This window comes from Lygodium microphyllum, chromosome 5 (genome assembly GCF_053477565.2).
Source record: "Lygodium microphyllum isolate KBCC chromosome 5, Lygodium_microphyllum_v1.1.10, whole genome shotgun sequence".
In the NCBI taxonomy this organism is placed as follows: domain Eukaryota; kingdom Viridiplantae; phylum Streptophyta; class Polypodiopsida; order Schizaeales; family Lygodiaceae; genus Lygodium; species Lygodium microphyllum.
In genome coordinates this window covers 35,680,426-35,697,148 of record NC_141139.1, presented here as the reverse complement: position 1 = coordinate 35,697,148, position 16,723 = coordinate 35,680,426, and the positions used below count along the sequence as shown (strand labels likewise).

The following is a 16,723-nucleotide window of genomic DNA, read 5'->3' as shown; positions in this document are numbered from 1 at the left end:
AATGCTGAAATGATTCATCCTACTTGTCTACTCATCAAAAATCCAAAATACTTACTTGTTTTGAATATTAAAAATCCCTAATCTCCTACCTACCCTACTTCGATGCTCAATTTGAGGCGTGCAAGTGCTCAAGCTTGAATCCGTTGGTCCCGATAACATAACCAAAATGTAGTGGGAGCTCATGCTCAATCGCCAAGACCCACAGACTATTATTGCTTCAAGCACTTCGAGCGTTTCAGGTGAGCACAAATGGCTATCTCTCACCTAGCTGACGCACCTTCGATCCTATGTGGGTGTAGTGAGCTTACCTTGATGGCCAAGTGAGTAGCCTCCTCCCTCAAGCAAGCCGGTAGCTCCACAATTAGATATGTGAGCTCAAGCAACCTCAAGCCTCCTCCTTCGAACTCCATCCTCCATAGACACCCGTGAGATAAGAGAAGAGAATAGAAAAAGAAGACTAAGAGAGGAGATGATGGAGAGCTTCTTCTCCAAGCCTCACCCTCACACACTCACTCCCTCACTCCCTCTCTCAAGCACACAAAAACAAGCAATAAGGAGAAAAGAAGAGAAGAAGAAGAAGCCACTTTTGCCACATACCAAAGAATGAGCTCCTCATTCACTTTTCAGGTTTATATGCAAGCCCTAAATCCTTTGGGCACCCGTCCCCTTTTTTTACATGACCAAGCATCTTGCCAAGGTCTTCTTTCCCTATTCCCTTCTAGTTGCATTATCCCTTCACCTATGTCCGTTTAGACTTTACAACTTGCATGGGAGGGAGCCTACACTCTTATAAAATGAATTACATTGTGCCCTACGCTTTCCTTGAGGGAGCCTCCTTCATCCTTGAGAGAGCCTTGCTGGAATATTCAGTGCTCTCCCACGTTTTTTCTGAGCTTGCTTTTTGCTCCACTTTTCTTGCCTATGTAGAATGAGCTTCTTCATTCACTTTTTGACTTGGGCTTCCTTTGCTTCTTTTTGGTTGCATGGTCCATGTCTGTGACATGTCTGGTAACACCTAGTAGAAGCCTTAGCCTAATCCCAATTTCCTTGAGTCACTTTCTTAGAAATTCCTACATTATCCTCATCCCTTTTTCCTATATCCTCCACAATCACATTTGTGTTTTGCACCTAAATAAGCATACACTAAAAAAGTGTCAAATCATGAGTCCCATCCTAGCATTTCATGAATGCTTTATCCTACACTAGTTAATTCAACCTTAGATGCTTTATATTTTTCAGCTATGTGTGTTGTATAAGCCTAAATTTCTACTTTGCTTCTAAAAATACCACTTTTAGGAGCCTTTTCAATTTCCAGCCCAAAAGTGCTAACTTCCATAACCACATTTTCATCCTTAGCAACCATATCCTTAGGTATTTTCTACATCCCACCTTTTCCAAATCGCGGCTCAAGTGGAAAGCATATCTCCCTTGAATGAAAATTTCCATCTTTCCAAAGAATCAAAACCTTTTTCTAATGTAAATCACTCTCTTGTCATTCATGCAAAGGACTCTTGTGCCATATGCATCAGCAAATAAATCCCTCTTTGGTCAAAGTCTTAGGGATAGTATCCCTCCATTGATCTCATTAAGCCTTGCAACCTTGAATTGCAAACCATGCATCCTTTTGACTAACTCGTTCATAACATCATCCCTTGCTAGTGGTGCAATCCTAGACATAGATTGTTTGACTTTAGGTTGATATATAGATATTGAATATGTATTTGAGCTATTGTCTCAAGTGCCTGTACTAATTCGAAGAGAAGAGGTGCAAAAAATAGGGATAGGGAGGATTAAGAAGAAGAAAAGAGACTTAGTTTGAGATCCAAGAATCACCACAAGAATCTATAGGGCAGGCTTAGATTGAATCCTTAGTCAAGTAAGAATCACTACATGCACTTAAGACAATAGCTCAAACCCTGTGTTTTGGGACAATAGTCTACTCTATATGAGATGATGGCTCAGAAGAAACCCTAATAATCACTAAATCTCTCCTCTTCATAAGCTTCAATCCAATGCATAAACCTCATATGTCATTTAAAAAACCCAAGATCCATGTAATAACTATCAAATACGATCAACCAAAAGGCTTTCCATTGATAGTATGCATAGGAATCAAAGTATCCCTCTAATATCTTCAATCTCTAATTTCAACCATGTTCCTTATGTATTTATAGCAATCAAGAAAGTGTATTTTACTACAACATATGCATTCAAATTCAATCCTTTACATGCTCCAATAACATGCCCAAAGAATACACTTATATGGTTCTTATAAATGGTTCAATACCCTATAGAGATTGAGGGAAAATGAGTATACTAGTAGTACACCATTTATAATAGCATAAAAAGCTATCTCAAATCAATCCCAGATCCACACTATTACTCCTCTTGATAAGAAAAAGCTTCTACCAAGTATATTCAAGAAGAGGCTTCACATATGTGACCTAAAAGCACTCAAAAGCAAGTTGGAATTTACTACAGTAGTTGTTCACTCTTACGGTCTTACGGATAGCATACATACCCTATTCTTGCCTACGAAGTTCATTCCATAAACTCCTCAATAACCTCTACTATGATTGCCTCTTTCCATGCTCTCAGTCTCCCTTCAAATTATCTCCTCTCCTTCCCTTCTTCAAGCCTATGCCTTGCATGCATAAGCTTCCCTCTTCCCCCTCCTTGCTTTGTGATGTCCTTCCCTGTCCCTCTTCACATTTTTCCATTAGACCAATATCCTCTCGTCTTTTTAATAAAAGAAATCACCCAGAAGGATTTTCCAAGCCTATTACAAGTTACCTACCATGTCTCCAACTCATGTCACAAGTGGACTTTAGTTTCTCCAAGTTCAAGCATGATTAGCCACTTTTCCTTTTCGTGTTCATGAGGCACAGGTAAGTCACTGCAATACATAAACTTCTTAGAAAACCCATCATACCATGACTTGTATACAACTACTAAAGTCTTTGAGATATGGCTTTTATTATGCTTTTATATGCATAGAGCCGTACGACAATGTGAACCAAGTAGAAAATGTCATAGTACTTTTTACAACACCTTGTTTGCAACATCTCTATACTGAGGAGTAGAGCACTTTGGACAAGCAGTCAAATGCTTGTACTCAATGCAAAACAAGATGCAACCATTGATACGTTCATGAATCATGTTGTAGTATAGACCAAGTTGTGTCTTCATGAGAGAAGATTTTTGGAGCTGATTTAATAAGCAATTGACCTTGGGAAGCATAAAAGAGCAAATTTTCATGGAAAATGAAATGGTTGCAAATCAAGGAGCTAGAGTTTTCCTAGATACATTTCGACACTGAGAATCCAATGCAAGCGTCCGTTTGACCCCCCATCTAATGGTTGTTGCAAGGCTTGGCATTATATAAAGCAGCTACTAGATCTGGAAGCTGAAAAGCATGTGATCAAGGCTAGGTTGATAGTTTTCAATGCCATTAAAGCCAACCATCCAAGCTGTTCGCAAATCGGAGGTTGTTTGCCCCTCATTTCGCCAAAATCCACTTGTGGTCAGGTGTGAACTCTCAAAAGTGAACCAATTTTTTTATTTTAGCTTAAAAGAAGCTTAAGAGGCTTAAGCTTCCTTTTAAAAAACGTTGGGGATGCCTGTTTTTCGACGCCCCCAAATTTTCATTTAAAAATGAATTTTTGCACCTATTCGAATTAAGGGTCAACCTTTGGGGGATGAGATATCTGAATTATTTGCCCTAAATCACAAGAAACCACACAAAAAATGATACACTAAATCAAAATCTTTGATTTCAATCTTTCTTTCTCCTTCCTCTCTCTCCTTTAATGGGTTGTTCATGCAGGTATTCTTTGGAAGAGATTGAGATGGAGATCAGTCGTCTAACTTGAACCATATTGACATGAAATCATGCCGACACTAAGAAGTGATGGCCAACATTGTTCAGAGATCAATGATAGGTCTAGACATAGTCCAAAAATTCAATTCTTGAAACCCGAAACCCAAAATATGGCGATAAGCCACTTTTCAAAAGAATTTTGAATCTTTTTTTACATTTCATGGTGTAAATCTTGTTCATATGTGATGAAAATTTATTTGAGGCTTGATTGCAATGTGTTTAAGGGTTGTGTAGCATAAGATATAGAATCAATGTCCATAATTGTGAGTTATTAATTTTTAAAAATCCAAAATGTGTGTTTTAAGATGAAAATTAATGTTTTTCTTGGTTTCAAGAAATTGAATCATATTCATATGGGGTAAAATCAAGTGTAATGATGGATCAAAGTGTGATTTTTATTTTTTTACTCAAAAAATAAAAGAATATAATATTTATATAAGTAAAATAAAGAAAAATACTCAAAATGTGGTTTTGGGCAAAGAAAATAGAAAAATTTTAGTTTTTGTATCTAAACATTTATGAAAACTTAGAAATATATTTTTGCAAGTATAATGGAGTTAAAGCATGAGGCATAGCCTAGGTTTACCCCTGTTTATATGTTTTATTGCATGTTTATTGCTTTCTATATTAAAAAAATACATGAAATACCATTTTAGCCTACCCATAGACATTGAATGCAAAATCTTAAATGGTAGGGGGAATGGGATCGTGGGAGTTAAGTATCATTTGAATTATAATTCATTCTTGCATAGAATCCTCATACACTCTAATGAGAGTCGAGAAACACCTTGTGTTGGCAAGTGCACGCCATTCTCCATATTCTTATTTGGAATATGCCAATAACAATTGCATTGCTAGTTTTAAATTTATGTGCGTGTAATATATCTATCAATAACAAGGTTTACTAGTATACATTTACAACATTTCTTCTAGTCAAAACTCATGATGGATACATTAGTAAAACAAGAGTCTTGATAAAAGACCATAAGGAAAACCTTACCTCCCTCCTTCCTCTCTCCTTTTGTCCCTCTCTCTCTAGCTATCTTTAAGAAAATGAGTATTACTATTCAAGAAGAACTCTCAAATGCATCCTCTAATAATAACACATATTACCATCAACAAAACTAGAAACACCACACATAAAATTACCAAATTTACAAGAGGCATCCAAACTCAAACCAAAATTATCATGATCCAACAAAATACCTACAAATCCTGCATTACCACAAGTTGTAGGGTACTTAGGAGAGCCCTCCACCTCATCTAGATCACTACACATAACAAAAACATCTCCATACAAACAACCTTCCTCCACATTGAAAGAAGTATATCACTTATGTGCCATCCTTCTATATGCATGCATGTCTTCACTGTTGCAACTTGGAGATAATGCATAAGCTAAATTCTATACTTTTTGTCATATTGGATACAAAATATTAAAGTAATCCACATAGTAGCAACCCATCTCCCTTATGTCATTGAGGTAGAGTTGCTACAAACCTTGAAAGTGTATGTATTCTTATCATCATCACAAAATGGAAGCTTGAGAGCAAACAAAGAAGAAACCCCTTACAAAGTGTGACATGCTTACCCAACTGTTGAGAATGTTAGTTGGCACACAACTAATAACTTCCAAGGCATAATCCTCAAATCCCTATAAAGCAAAACATGCTTGCCCCACATCATCCACTATGTTCAGCTTTTGCATGCCCAATTCAACATAACCAATCCAGGTACTGACATCCTTATCCAACTCCCCATGAAAACTGACCATTACTGTAGCTCGAGGAGCTATGAAATCAAAACAACAAAGCCATTTTCAATGCTCCTCACTAATGGCACCAAAATGTATGTCATGCGAGTAGTGAGAGGGAAAAGCCAACTCACAACCCAACAAAGAGAGAGGAAAGGAGCACTGATAAAGGTATGTGGCTTAGTGCAAGGCCTCGAATAACTTAGAATTTTGGTCACAATAACCCTCAAGTAACTTCCAATGTCTCAAGGTGCAAGGAAAACCAAGAAAATGACCCAACACCACCACCTAGCCACCCAAACAAAGCATTATAATGCTTTGCCTATCTGGTACTACTTGTAACAACCCATCAAAAGGAAAGAGACTCAAATACATAGTCAAACCATGGAGTGTTATGTGCCATGCATCCAAGGATGAGCAATGCAAAGAGCACTTCAATTATCTTAATTATCATGAAGCATCAAAATACCCAAGGACCATGGCGCAACAATTATATATGCATATAGCCAAATCAGGAGATATTGCATACAATCATCAATGTGGTAGGTTGGGGTCCAGAAGAACCCTTAAGATCTCTCAAACCACCTGAGAATCCACATCATGATGCTTAAACCATGTAACGATATCAACTCTCTTTCTTTATATTCATATATCATCAAAATAAGGAGAAGTGATAAAAATAGATAATTGTATTGTAAATTCAAAGACTCCCTAAGAGAGCTCCACATACCAAGAGCACTATTCTACTCTCACTAAATACATCATGGATATCATCCTCATCAAGGCAAGCAAGTAGATATGAAAAATGAGCCCAAGCTCTCTCAAAATTGAAGCACCAAAGACCTTGGAATACCATATGAAGCACCTCAAGAGCTAGGATTAGGCAAAGGAGAAAACACTATAGCATGAGTCTATTGACAACATTCTCCTTTGCAATAGGGGAATCATGAAGGACCGTAATATTGAAATCGTGCCTCTTGCCTATTAGTGATTGAGTATAATACACATGTGCCGTTTAAATGCTAGGCATCTCTTTCACTCCTCAAGGTCACCACATTGATCGATTCTAACTGCATCCTCTCTCATCCATCCTTCTTGATCAGCATCATGCAACCCCTAGTAGATGACATACCTCAACTACGCATGTTGATGTCTATGATCAAGTAGCTCTACTACTGCAGATGATGAAGGCTCCATGTAGATCCCAATAACCCCCTAGCTCAAACTAAAGACTTCATCTTAGTGCCAACTACATTGAACAGATAAGCCACCATTGCAAAGGCTCCTTTCCCAACCACTATCAACAACTTGAACATGCTACTACCAAAAAGCACTTTCTTCTAGCTACATATCATAGGTCTCCTACTTGGCTAATACCCTATCCTTTGATTATGATGATTCAAAAACTCTAGTCCTCCTTACCTAAAGACACCTACCTAATCATCACCCTCATGCACTTTAGTTCCCACTAGAATTGCAATCGATCTGCTCCTTTATCAATTCATCTCTCCCTTTTTCCTCCACATGTAGTTTGTCTTTTTCTCCAACCTCCCTTCGAATGCATGCAAGGGCTAGCCCCTTATGTTTATGCTTACCATCTCTCACACTTATACTCCTTCTTTACTCCATACCCCTTCCATATACTTTTTCCACCTCATCCATTGAGCTCTTTCCTTTGTATCACCCTAATTTTAACCTTAGTTTATATTAATAGTCTCTCTTCATAAAACCATGGGCTTTTACCCTCTTGAGAGGTGTATAGTACCTTTATATTTGTATATTTGATAGCCTCATCTCACACAAGTGAAGTAAAGCTACTAAGCATGGCCTCTTGGTGACCGTCCACATGTAAGAAATCATCTATTTAACGTGCATTCAAAGGATATTAAGAAATACCCTTTCCCTTTTTTGACATGTTATAAGGCCTTAAAACAATCCCTTTTACTTTACTAAACTTACACATTTTTTTTCCAATTGTAATTTAAAAATCTCTTTTGTAAATATAATCATGCAAATATTACTAAATATAATATCTTTTCTTTGAACTCACGTGGTATCATACATGTTCTATAAGGTGGACCCCTTGGGTTGATGACTTGCATGATCAAGCAGAATGAAGCATAGACTGTAGGACGATAATATGTTCTACTTACTCCATCAATAGACACAAAATAATGTCTAAGATAGCATGCATTGTCCTTACTTTTACATGGGTACAATGGATAATAAAAGCTATACATAGCTTTTGGCATACTTGTGTGTAACAATACTTTTGCATCATCAAAGGGTAGTTTAGACTTACTTGGGGAGCTATAGCTTTGTTGGAAAAACATCTAAGATATGTGTATGTATATCATTTGATCAAGTAGGCCATGAAGTCTCCCTGAAGTATGCTATTGTTGGGATGATTTAATAAGAGTCTCCATGCCGAACATCTACTTATGCCCTATAGCTTCCACTTGCACACCAGTTTAGAACATATCCCTTGGTTGATGAGGCTTCAAACCAAGCCAATGTCACGTGTCAATGTCTTCTTATTCATGAGCTCATTAAATAGTGTATTTATGCTTATGGTTGTACACACCTACATGTAATATTATTGCTTCATTGGAGGGAGTTCCTAGCTTATTTAGAGTTTATATAGCTTGTTGCAAAATGTGTGACACTGTAAAGTCTTTTGGCTTTTGCTTCTTTAGCACATTGAAAACTAGTATATAACATCTTTAAGTTTTTACCACTGATTTATATTTTGGTCTAATTACCAAAAAAAGTCTTAATGGCTAGCCTAGATGTTGATCCCCACCACAAACATGCTATGTATGCATTTTAATGGGTGCATCATTAGAATACTAATGCCTCTCACTTAGCCCATGAAACAAGCTCCATGCAAACATATCTTAATAACTTAACCCTGAATAGTTTCCCTAAACCTTGGTGGCATGCTAAGCCTTAATGCTTCTTCATTATCCCAAGAAACCACCTAGGAACACACCTTCACGGAGTCCATTGGCTTACATGTGTGACTCTATGGACCTCCGTGTTGGTTATCCACAAACGTTTGTAGGTGGTGTGTCATGACTCTTAATTTAACCACATATTCAGGAATTTGGGAATATGCATAAATTTTGGGAATTCCTAATGTGTTGGACATATGGTCAAAGCTTATCCCCTTACTTGAAGGTGAAATTCTTCCTAGATACTATATAAGCAATACCACCATGTCCCACTCTCAAACATGGGGTTAAGATTTAGCCATATGGTCAAATATTTACTCTTTATCTGAAATTGGAACTTGGGAGATTCCTGAATTCTCTAATATCGTATTTAAAGAGCATACCCTCCATTGGGGATCTTAATATCACTCTGGAAATAGTGCATGAATTTTATATTTAATATATTGAAAACACATGAGAACTTTTTTAGTTGATTGATTGATTTTGAGAGAGAGAGAGAGAGAGAGAGAGAGAGAGAGAGAGAGAGAGAGAGAGAGAGAGAGAGAGAGAGAGAGAGAGAGAGAGAGAGAGAGAGAGAGAGAGAGAGAGAGAGAGAGAGAGAGAGAGAGAGAGAGAGAGAGAGAGAGAGAGAGAAGGGGCCATGGAACAAGTTTACAACTATGAGTAGTTTACATGTCTATGGAATTTGCCTCACAAACCATCTATTACATCTATCAGCAGTGGGTCATCAAGCACACACATGATGCTCACTAATCCCTAATGTAACATCAAACCCCTTTAAACTACATAATATTTGAAAAAGTAGAGGTATGGTTTTTCCTTTGTTGTAAGCATTACTGATATGCTCTTTTGTTAAAGGAAACTATTTAATTATTTCAAGTTTAAAGGTTGAATAAACACTATACCTAACAAGTAAAGGTCTTGCATGCAAACATCTATTATTACACTTACATAATATAAGCCAAATGTAATGGAGTCTACACACACAGTACAAATGTGAAGAGTAAGTGTGTAGATGTACAAGTGATTGACCAAAATCATTTGAACTTTGTCCCTCTCACCTCTCAACTTTAAAAGTTGTAACCTTTTAAAGTGGTTTTACCTTTCCTCATGGCGACACAAAGAAGTCATGTAGAATGAATGTGACAAGGGAACTTGTACTACTTTCCTTAAAACTTTATAATTTGTATTTCTAGACAATTTTCCTTCCAATGAATTTAAGTATAGTTCAAATTAAAGGCGAACTCCCTCTTTTTTCATCTTCATTGTTCATTCATGAATCATGCATGATGAGGGTTGCTCATAGAACACCTCATAGTAAGAGAGAAAAAGAGGGAGGGTTTATAAAATTCTATTTGGATTATATATTTTTATATAGGGTTCACTATATGTAAGCTTTCTATATTACATGTATATAAGGCAATACCACTTTTTGTGGATTTCCTTGAAATAGAACACACCCCTTTTCTATTCAATCTTTAAATGATACTTTTTTATGGCACCCTTTCATAACTAAAAAATGCATAAAAGCAATATTTAAAGAATTCCTTCCTTTGAACCCATGTCATGATATACTTACATACTTATGAGCTGCCCTCCAATATATTTTTATGGTTGATTTGGATCATTTGTAAGAATGTGATGTAGGCTTAGATCAAAATATAGGGCTTGGATTGTAGCTTCAGTTCATTGAGATAGATGAGGGCCACATATTAGTAGAAGGAAAAGCATGCATGATGAGATTGATTTAAAGTACTCATGGATAATTAGTCATGCTCTCTCTCTCTCTCTCTCTCTCTCTCTCTCTCTCTCTCTCTCTCTCTCTCTCTTTAAGGTGTGAGTATATCATTTGTATTTTTTTGTGAGCAAAGGGAAGCAACTATGTGTAGCTCCTTCCCTTCACATAGTTGCTTCCCTTTGCTCTCAAAGAGCGAGGTATCGCAAGCTTTTGCTAGTTTAAGTTGCACTTTAAAAAAAAAGGGTTACATCTCTTCTTATGTGCCATACTTTCTCACCTTCTGATCATTGTTGATCTACCTAGTGAAAGTTTTCACCTTGTTGCCAAATACGAGATTAGAAGATTTAAGTTGTCTTTATCTTGGCACATTTTAAACTTGTAGTGAATGATATTTGAAGTTTCTATAGTGAATTGCATGGTTATGAAGATAATTTTTGAGGCATTTTTAAACAAAGCTTGTACCACACTAATGAATACTGGCCCAAATTTGAGTGATTTTAGGACACCTATTATGAAAGACCAACTAATCCTATCATAGGCTTTGTCTAGGTCTATATTGACTAGGACAAAGTCCGTACTTAGGCTTAGAGTGTGATCTATAGAGAAAACCAGATTTAAGACTGCATCCTGGATGCTCCTACCAAAGACAAAGCCAAATTGTTATTGATTGGATAGTGGAGCAGTTTCAGTTGACCAACAGACAAAAGGGTTGGCTTACTTCCACACTCCTAGAAGTCAGGGATGATTGGCCAACCTCAATCATGCCAAGGTCTATTCCTCTGATTCAATCCCTAGAGACATAGCATGGTAAAATACGTGGTCACTGTAGGAAGCAAAGAGACTTTGTAGGCTCGAATCCAATCATAAGTATGAATGTCTCCTCCAGATGGAAGAAGATATTTCTGCATACAAGGTTGCTCACTTGGGTAACACGACTGAAGAGGGTGTGATCAGACACTCCTTCCTACAAACTAAATGTATTTAGATGGTGTCTCCTTCTCAAGAGACTACCAATGAGGAAGAGTTTGGCTTGTCATGTGCAAATATCACCACTTTGCCCCTTCTGCAATAAAGTGGAAGAAGACAAAAAAATCTCTTTTGGCAATGTGTCCACACTAGGCCAATCTAGAGTAGAATCAAGCGGTTGTTGCATGAAGCCAACCTCAAGAATCAATTCAGTATGTTTGTTGCCTTTTTTGCTGATTTTAGAAATCTAAATGAAGCCAAAAGGAAACTAATCTCCACGATTAGTGATGTTGTTCTCAAGTTTATATGGGGGAGAAGAAATGATTACATTTTTGGGAGAGGACCCAAGAAACCTCCTGATGATGAGTGCTAGGAATTACTAACTTTGGAAATTAGAGTGTTGATGAAGCAGCTTAGAAGCTCTCACTGGATTTACAAGCCTTTTTGCAAAAAGCTTAGTCTAATGGCTTCATGCCATGTTGTAAAAACTTTTACTTTACCCTTTTGATGAAATATATAATTAAGTCGCACTACAAAAAATATCATTCTTGAGGAAGCAATTTATCAATCTTCAACTTAAGCTATTTTAGAAGGCTCTGTGGCATTTCAAATGAATGTAACTATATAGAAACCAAAATCCCTTTGCACATAAACTATTCTAGCATTAGCACACTCGAGTTTCTCACCTATTTCCACAATGCATTAGGGCACAATTAGTAAACTTTTCCTCACTAGGTAAAGTTACATTTAGAAGCACCACTTTGCTCTTATGCAAAGCCCCTCTCATATTTGCCATGTGTAGAATGACCTTTCTACAAATGTTTAAAGGTTTTTCCAAAGAAATGTATAGGTTGTTGTCTAATCTTTGCACTTTGCATAAAACTAAGCCTCGATAAGTAGTAATTGATCGTGTTTGGTTGAGACTGCAAGCCCTAGTTTGAGCCCCCCCACCCAATGAACTCAACCAGCACTAAAACCAGAAACATTGGTTCCAAGATTCTAATGATGCATGGATGGGGTGCCTATCAGTTGGAAAAAGCAAATCATTATTAAACATTTATAGGTTATTTTGAAGGAATTTAGAAATTGTCCAACTTAGACACTTTGTGGAACCCTAAACCTCGGTCTTATAATCATTGATCAATTTTGTTACCTACATTGGCAACTTGGGGATTGAACCCACACACCCATTGAACTCAACCTATGCAAAAACCACAAACAACCTACACTAAAACCACAAAACACTACCTACACTAAAACTACAAAACAAGAATCGGATGATGCAACAGAGGCGGTTTCTATGAGTTGGAAAGATCGAAAAAGCAAAGTGTATATTTCTGAGAGTTAGCTGGAACCGTTTCAAATCGTGTGAAAACTGATCCGGAGGGAGCTAGTCAGGGAGTGCCACGTAAGTAGGAGGAGTTGACGTGGAGGTCGGCGGGCCGCTGGCATATTTATTGACTGGTTGGCGTTGACTGTTCATCCAAAGGGGGGGGGGGACGGGGGCGAAATGGGTCCATTCTCCTGGCACAATTACGCGCTTACGAAAAGGATATGTTCAACACACACCGATGGGAAAAGTATAGTTCATAAGGCAAAGAGGAAAATACCTTAGGAATATAAAAGCTTCAAATGTTTCTAGAGTGAAACACCATTTCAAAGTGCAGCCACAAATCGGTAGGTGACGGGTGTCCCTCGGGGGCTTCTTGTTTTACCGGATCGCTCGGTACGCGCTCTCTCTCACTCTCTGTCTAGACTGACTGACTCTCTCTCTCTCTCTCTCTCTCGCATGCTCTATCATTACTGTAGTGGAGGACTCCTTCCTTCCCCCCTGCATGCCTCCCCTGCTGCGGCCATGTCTTGTCCTCTGCTACCTCTCCTCGTCCTCCTGATCCTCAGCCTCCCCGCCATATCTTCTGCTCAATATTACTCCTCCTCCCCCCATTACGCCGTCCAGTACCAGGCCCTCCTCTCCCTCAGGCGCCACTGGCACGACCCCTTCAACCACCTCGCCGATTGGGCCGACGAATCCACTTCCTTCTGCACCTGGACCGGCATCAGTTGCAACAACGACTCCTCCATTTTCTCATTGTCCCTCTCACGCTTCCAGCTCTCTGGCTCCCTCTCCCCCTCCATCGGCAACTTCTCAGGCTTGCAGAGTCTCTACCTCTCCGGCAATGCCTTCAATGGTTCCATCCCTCCTCAGATCGGCCGCCTCGCCAACCTCACCACCTTAGATCTCTCCTTCAATAGCTTCTCTGGTGCGCTCCCTGTAGACAGCTTCAGCAACCTTACCATGCTCCAGGATTTGAACCTTGAAAGCAATCAGCTCACAGGTCCTGTTCCCCCGCAGCTCTTCTCTCTCCCATCCTTGAAGAGCCTCCGGCTTCGGCACAACTTTTTCAATGGCAGCATTACCCTTTCAGGAGCTTCTGGTTCCTTGAGGTTTCTGTTGGTCGAGAATAACAGCTTCTCAGGAGAGCTTCCTGCCAACATTGGTGAGCTTCGGAATCTGCTGTATCTGGCAGCTGCATACAATTCCTTCACTGGGGCAATACCCAGTGGCATGGGGAGCCTCACCCGGCTTTCTGCTATCTATCTGGGATATAACAAGCTGAATGGTTCTATTCCGCAGGAGATGGGTAATTTAGGTCGGCTTTTATACTTGCATCTGCAAGACAACAACTTGCAGGGGGGAATTCCTTCTTCCATTGGATCACTATCGTCCCTCAGAGAGCTAATTCTTAGCAATAATGACCTCGAAGGTCCATTGCCTGATCAGCTTGGGCAGCTCAATAGCACAACGACACTCGATCTTTCATTCAATCGTCTCAATGGGAGCATATCTCCGAGTTTAGGCAACATGTCGTCATTGACTAATTTCAATCTCTCGTATAATAATCTATCAGGGGAGGTCCCAACCAATGGGGTACTGTCACATTTCTCAGCGTTATCATTTGTGGGCAATGGTTTTCTCTGCGGGGGTCCGTTGGTTGACTTGAAATGCGCAGCACCTGCTCCATCACCAGCACCAGCTATTGGAAATGGCAGGCAGCAGGAGGGATCATCGTCATCATCATCCGGATTAAGCAGGAAGGGGAAGATAATCATAGGTGCCGTGGTAGGGGGAGTGGGATTATTGTTCCTAATGGCGCTGCTAATTATCGTCGTCACACGCAGGCCAGCTCCGAGGAGAGAACCGGCTGTGCCGGTGCCAAGCAGGTATAGCCCCGACCTGACAGACAATCTGAGGAAGGCCAAGCTGGAGATGTACGTAAGGAACTTCAAGTTCAGCTATCAGGAGATAGTGTCGCACGCGGGGTATTACGACACAGCGCACGTGGTCGGGAAGGGGCGTTTCGCCACGGTGTACAGGTCGGACCTGCCAGGTGGCACCCGGCTGGCGGTCAAGGTGTTCAACAACCCCATCTCCCAGCCCGTCTTCGAGAGGGAAATAGCGGCACTGGAGCAAGCGGCGGGCGGCGGCCACGTCAGCACGCTTCTGCCTATACGAGGCTACTACTCCAACCCGGCGGAGAAGGTGATCTTCTACGACTACATGCCGAGCGGGACGCTCTACGAGCTGCTGCACGGGAGGGGGCCCGGGGGGGACGTGGAGCCGCTGGATTGGGCGAGGAGGCTCAGGATAGGGGTAGGGGTGGCGCAGGCGGTGGCGCATTTACACCGGGGGGCAGCGGCGCGGGTGCTGCACAAGGACCTGAAGTCGAGCAACGTGCTGGTGGGGGAGGACACGTCTCCGGTGGTGGCGGACTACGGGCTGGTGGGAATGGTGACAGGTGGCAAGCTGTGGGTGGAGACGCCGGGGTACACGCCGCCGGAACTGAGGGCCACGAGGCGGTACACGGAGAAGACGGACGTGTACTGCTTCGGGGTGGTGCTGCTGGAGCTGCTGACTCGGAAGAAGCCCGTGTCGTACATCGGGGAGCGGGAGCTGAGTCTGGTGAACTGGGTGACGCGGCTGCAGCGGGACGGGCGGGGCCGCGAGGTCCTGGACGGGCAGGCCGTCCAGACCTGCCCCTTCCCGGACTATCCCGACCGCGCCCTGCAGCTGGCCATCCTCTGCCTGAGTGAGCAGCCCGGGCAGCGCCCCTCCCTGTCCGAGGTCGTCAGCATCTTGGAAGGCCTCCAGGTGGGCCCCAGCGCCAGCAGCTCCCCGCTCCGCAGCCCGGGGCCCGACGATCGGCCCCTCCTAGCGTGACGCCGCCTTAGGTTCCAACCCGCCGTCAGTGTGAATCCACCCTTTATCCAGGTTCTCTCTCTTTCTCTATTCTCCTCACGTTCCAACCGGACCTCAGTGTGAATCCGCCCTGCGTCCAGATTCTCTCTCGGCTCGTAGAAAGGCTTACCCGCCTAGGGCCGGCGGGCGACTTCTTACGTATGTTAGTTATCACCCCCAAGCCACCCACTTCTCCAAAAGGTCTGTCGTATACCTACATACCTTTTTCCCACCTAAGGTCCCGACTCCCCTTATCCTTCTAGCCTACTAGGCACACCAACGCCCTCTTTTCATCACGCTTCCATCACATACCTTCCTCATACCATAAAACTCCTCTTCTAGCACACCAAGATGCTCTTTTCATCATCCCCCTTGAAAGATACCCCTTCTCACACCCATTGTTCTTCTAGCACTCTTCTAGCAGCCTTTCATCAACATTCCTTCTTTCCTCTCACACACCTTGTGCTTCTAGCACCTTTCAATCATTCCTTCGTGCCTTCATTGTTTTTCGTTGTTCCTTTTCTTTCAAGAGCAAACCACCATCATCAGTTACTTGACACGTATTCCAATGACAAATGTGCTACTTGTTGCACACCTCTTTGGAGGGATTGGCCACTCTTTCCATTTCAAGCTTTCATTTTGAAGCCCATTGAGATGTATATCTGTTCCACAAATGCTCTCCTCTCAATTTGTAGTCTCGTTTAGTGAACGGAAGCACTCATGAGGGTTTCATGAGAAGCCCATTGAATTGTATACCTCATATACTTGACACAACATATTCTTTTTGTTACATTCTTTTTCTCATTGTTTTATTGGCTTCTTGTAGTCATTCTATTAACCCACGGCTCAAGGCCCATTCGGAATTCAATTATTGTAGATACTCTTTCAAACATGAGACTAATGAGCATTGAAAAAGAAGACTTCAATCTTGACATTTATCCATTGCAATAAACTTTGTTGTCAAATGCTAGTATTTAAGCATAGAAAGTTTCTTTGTGTATTTTGCATAAAAGATTTGTGTGGATATATTGTTCAAGAGGTTTAGTGAGCTATCATTGTTGTATCATAGCACTAAAGTATTTTAGCTATTGTCAATAAGGTGATACATATATGAATTCCATAGGCACATGTACATCAAGAAGATTTTGGAAGACATTTTTGCCTTTTTGAAGAAAAACTTTTCCCTTCAAAGGTA

The 16,723-nt window shown here is 40.8% G+C and overlaps 1 protein-coding gene across 1 annotated transcript; it reads left to right on the top strand.

The window, feature by feature from the left end:
- The first annotated feature begins 12,959 nt into the window (after positions 1-12,959).
- LOC148035687 (putative inactive receptor kinase At3g08680) lies at positions 12,960-16,435 on the top strand. Its single transcript, XM_087677695.1, has one exon. It carries the CDS (start codon positions 13,081-13,083, stop codon positions 15,508-15,510), a length of 2,430 nt encoding a protein of 809 aa, XP_087533821.1. The 5' UTR covers positions 12,960-13,080; the 3' UTR covers positions 15,511-16,435.
- Positions 16,436-16,723: the final 288 nt, after the last annotated feature.